This window comes from Lagopus leucura, unplaced genomic scaffold (assembly GCF_019238085.1).
Source record: "Lagopus leucura isolate 7727_CA_CO unplaced genomic scaffold, USGS_WTPT01 Super-Scaffold_100001, whole genome shotgun sequence".
NCBI lineage: Eukaryota > Metazoa > Chordata > Aves > Galliformes > Phasianidae > Lagopus > Lagopus leucura.
In genome coordinates, this window is record NW_024962262.1 from 4,524,330 (window position 1) to 4,527,426 (window position 3,097).

The 3,097-nt window shown below is 50.5% G+C and overlaps 1 protein-coding gene across 1 annotated transcript; it reads right to left on the reverse strand.

Annotated features, from left to right (window-relative positions):
* Positions 1-629: 629 nt before the first annotated feature.
* GPR12 (G protein-coupled receptor 12) lies at positions 630-2,867 on the reverse strand. Its single transcript, XM_042867792.1, has 2 exons — positions 2,824-2,867; positions 630-2,452 (listed from the first exon to the last, which is right to left on the reverse strand). The coding sequence occupies exon 2, from the start codon at positions 2,437-2,439 to the stop codon at positions 1,441-1,443; it is 999 nt and encodes a 332-aa protein (XP_042723726.1). The 5' UTR covers positions 2,440-2,452; positions 2,824-2,867; the 3' UTR covers positions 630-1,440.
* Between the last annotated feature and the right edge of the window lie 230 nt (positions 2,868-3,097).

Below are 3,097 nucleotides of genomic sequence, written 5' to 3' on the forward strand. Positions count from 1 at the left end.
CATTCAAGGGAACAAAACCTCCTACTGATGTCAGGGCATTAACACATGGAGCTCCCATTAACGCCAGTGCAAGGAGCTCCCATTAACTCCTATGCACTGACACTGGAATAGACAATGAACTTCACAAATCTCCTAGAAAGATTTCCTCTCTGACAATCAAGTCTTGAAATTAGAAAGCAGTGTTTTATTTCTATTGCTTTCTAATGTGGCTCCAGTAAAAGGTAAGAAATAGCTTTTAAACTTAACCATTCATGAGAGGAAGCTCTGCTTTTTAGACCAGAACTATCATCTTATAATGAAGAGAACTGACATGCATACAGCGAGAAGAACCCCAATCTGTAACGGACAAAACTGCCAGAAAGGGAGACAATTTTGATTCAAGTTGCAGTTCTGGTTGCATACAATTATGAACCAGGTATGCTCCGAGAATTTATAAATTTCTACATTTTAAATTACAGCAGAATAGTGAAAACATGTGGCAATCGTTTTGACTTAGTAACAAACTTTCATGTAGATCCAAAATATTAGGTTATTCCATTTGATATTTCACTACAGAAAGACAAAACTTGTCTGAGACACATCAAAGTGTTGCATCTGTTACAAATGCAGCCAGAAGAGACCATGTTGATTCATCAACTTCAAAACTCCCCAGTGAGTTCTTTTAAAGTTAATAATATAATGAGGCCTGATGTCCCACACTTAAGAGAAAACATCGGCCTGACTTCTGAGTAAGAAGGCAAAGCCTATCTTCTGTTTCAACATCCAGCCAGAACTCGGTAGAGAAGTGGAACTCCATAAAAATAATGAGCAACTTAATTCATGCAGAGATGTAAAATAAAAGCTATGCAAGTACTTCCTCACTCACAGCAAATTCATTGCAGTGAGATTATCACAATAAATACTAGATAAATCAGTACAATTGGCCATTATTTTGAAGAGCATTCTCATGATATAAAAATGGGTTTGTGGGAACAGGGCAGTGGTTTTTTCCTTCTTTTATTATTTTTTTTCCTACTGTTTTAATAAGAATTAAGAGGGGAAACATATCCTGACAACAGACTGTAACATGCAGTATGGCTGAACTCAATCACATAAACAATTTCAAATGAGGTATGCTGTTTAAATCCATTTTTAATTAGCAAACTTAATGTAAAATCGTGGCAAGCATGGCAAAGTCTAGATTATATATTTATAACAAAAAGACCCTGAGCAACATCATAAATCTGTAAGAACACCGATTACTTTGATTTTGGAAATCTCCCTTTTAAACCATTTGCTTCATTTTGGTCACTGGGGTTTGCTGTTCACAAAAGGTCAGCATGTCCTGTGGCTCTGACTGGAACCCACCACACGCCTCTTAATGAATGCATCTAAACCAAAGACACGGTCACAGGGATGGCTGGGAAGGAAGGTGTTAAGGAGCGTCCTGCTGGCCGCCAGTCAGACATCGCTGGGCGATCTCGCTCTCTGAGACAGGTTAGAAGGAATGCAGCCACAGCAGACGAGCCACAGCGCTTTCTGTATCTCCTGGTTTCTAAAAGCATATATTACAGGGTTGATGATGGAATTGTAGGTAGCAGGCAGGAGGGTGGCATAGGTATATATAGAAGGATAGGTGTAATCTGCTATTAAAGAATAGAGCGTAAAAGGCATCCAGCAAGCCGCGAAAGTCCCCAAAATAATGGCCAAAGTAGACACTCCTTTTCGGGTGGTGACATAGTGGGAAGTGGCCAGGAAATGGTGCTGCAAGGCAATCTGATGGGCATGGCGCATCACGATTTTACAGATCTGAATGTAGAGCTGCAGCATGAGGGCAAACATAAGCAAGAAGGAGACCGAGAGGACCGCCGCGTTATTTTTAGTGAGCGGTCTGATAACACTGCAGGTGGATTCATCTCTGAGGCAGTTCCAGCCCATCACAGGCAGCAGTCCGATACAGATAGCTGCTCCCCACAGCAGTACAAGCATGACATAGGTAAAAGTGACAGTCCTCTCCGAATTGTAAGTCAAAGCGTAATACAAGGAAAGGTACCGATCGACAGTGATAGCCAGCAAGCTGCCAACGGACGCGGAGAAAGAGGCAACAATGAGTCCAACCGTCACCAGTTTGGTGGCTTCCGAGCGCAGCAGGTACGCAAACACGAAATTGACGATAAGTCCGATCCCCGCCAGGAGGTCCGCCAGCGCCAGGCTGCCTATCAGCAGGAACATGGGCGCGCGGAGGCTGGGGTTATGGAAAATGATAAGCACCACCACGGCATTCTCGCAGGAGATGAGGGTCCCCGAGGTGCACAGGACAATGTCCCAGGGGTTCACCCAGAGCTCTGGCTCCGGCTCTACCACGGGAACCAGGGAGGAGCCCGAGGCGTTCTCGGTAGAGCCGGCTTCTACGCGGTCCTGAGGCAGCCAGCTCGCATTGACCGTCGGCTCTTCATTCATTTTAACCCCGGTTCTTCAACGGAAAGACAGGGTTTTACCGCCCGCACTCAGCGCTGCAGGCAGCGCCCCGAGAGCGCAGCGCCCCGGGCGGCACCGCCTGCCGGGAGGGCTCTCGTTACATAAACGGCACCGCAGACAGAGGTGGGTACCCGGAGCACCGACCCCCGCTGAGGAAAAGGCGCCACAGCGCGACCCCCCCGCCCCGCAGCGCCGCTGTGCCGCAGCCGCGGTAAGCGTTACGGGTGAGGGGGCGACGGTCCTTCCCCGACCCCCAGTGAGGAAAGCCCCGCCCAGGGTGGGGGGCTGAGGTCCTCCGAGGGCTCACAAACTCCGAGTGGGCACCGCACCCCCCAAGCAGCCCCCCCCCCCCCGGCACGCACACACCTGGACTGTCCCGGAGGACGAGGCTCGCAGGGTCCCTCCGAGGCGGCCGCCCTCCACCACTCGGCGCCAGGGGCCGAGGGCGCAGCGCAGGTGCGCGCGCTCGCCCCCCCCCCCCCCCCCCCCCCCCCCTTCTCCTGCGCGCGCAGCGGTTCGGGTGAGGAGAGGAAAGGGGAAGGCGGCGCGCGCGCGGCCACGTGGGCTCTGCGCGGGAACGGGGGTTCGCCTCGTGCTCGCGCGCCTGCGCAGATGCCTCCTGCTGCGAGGCGGGCGGGAG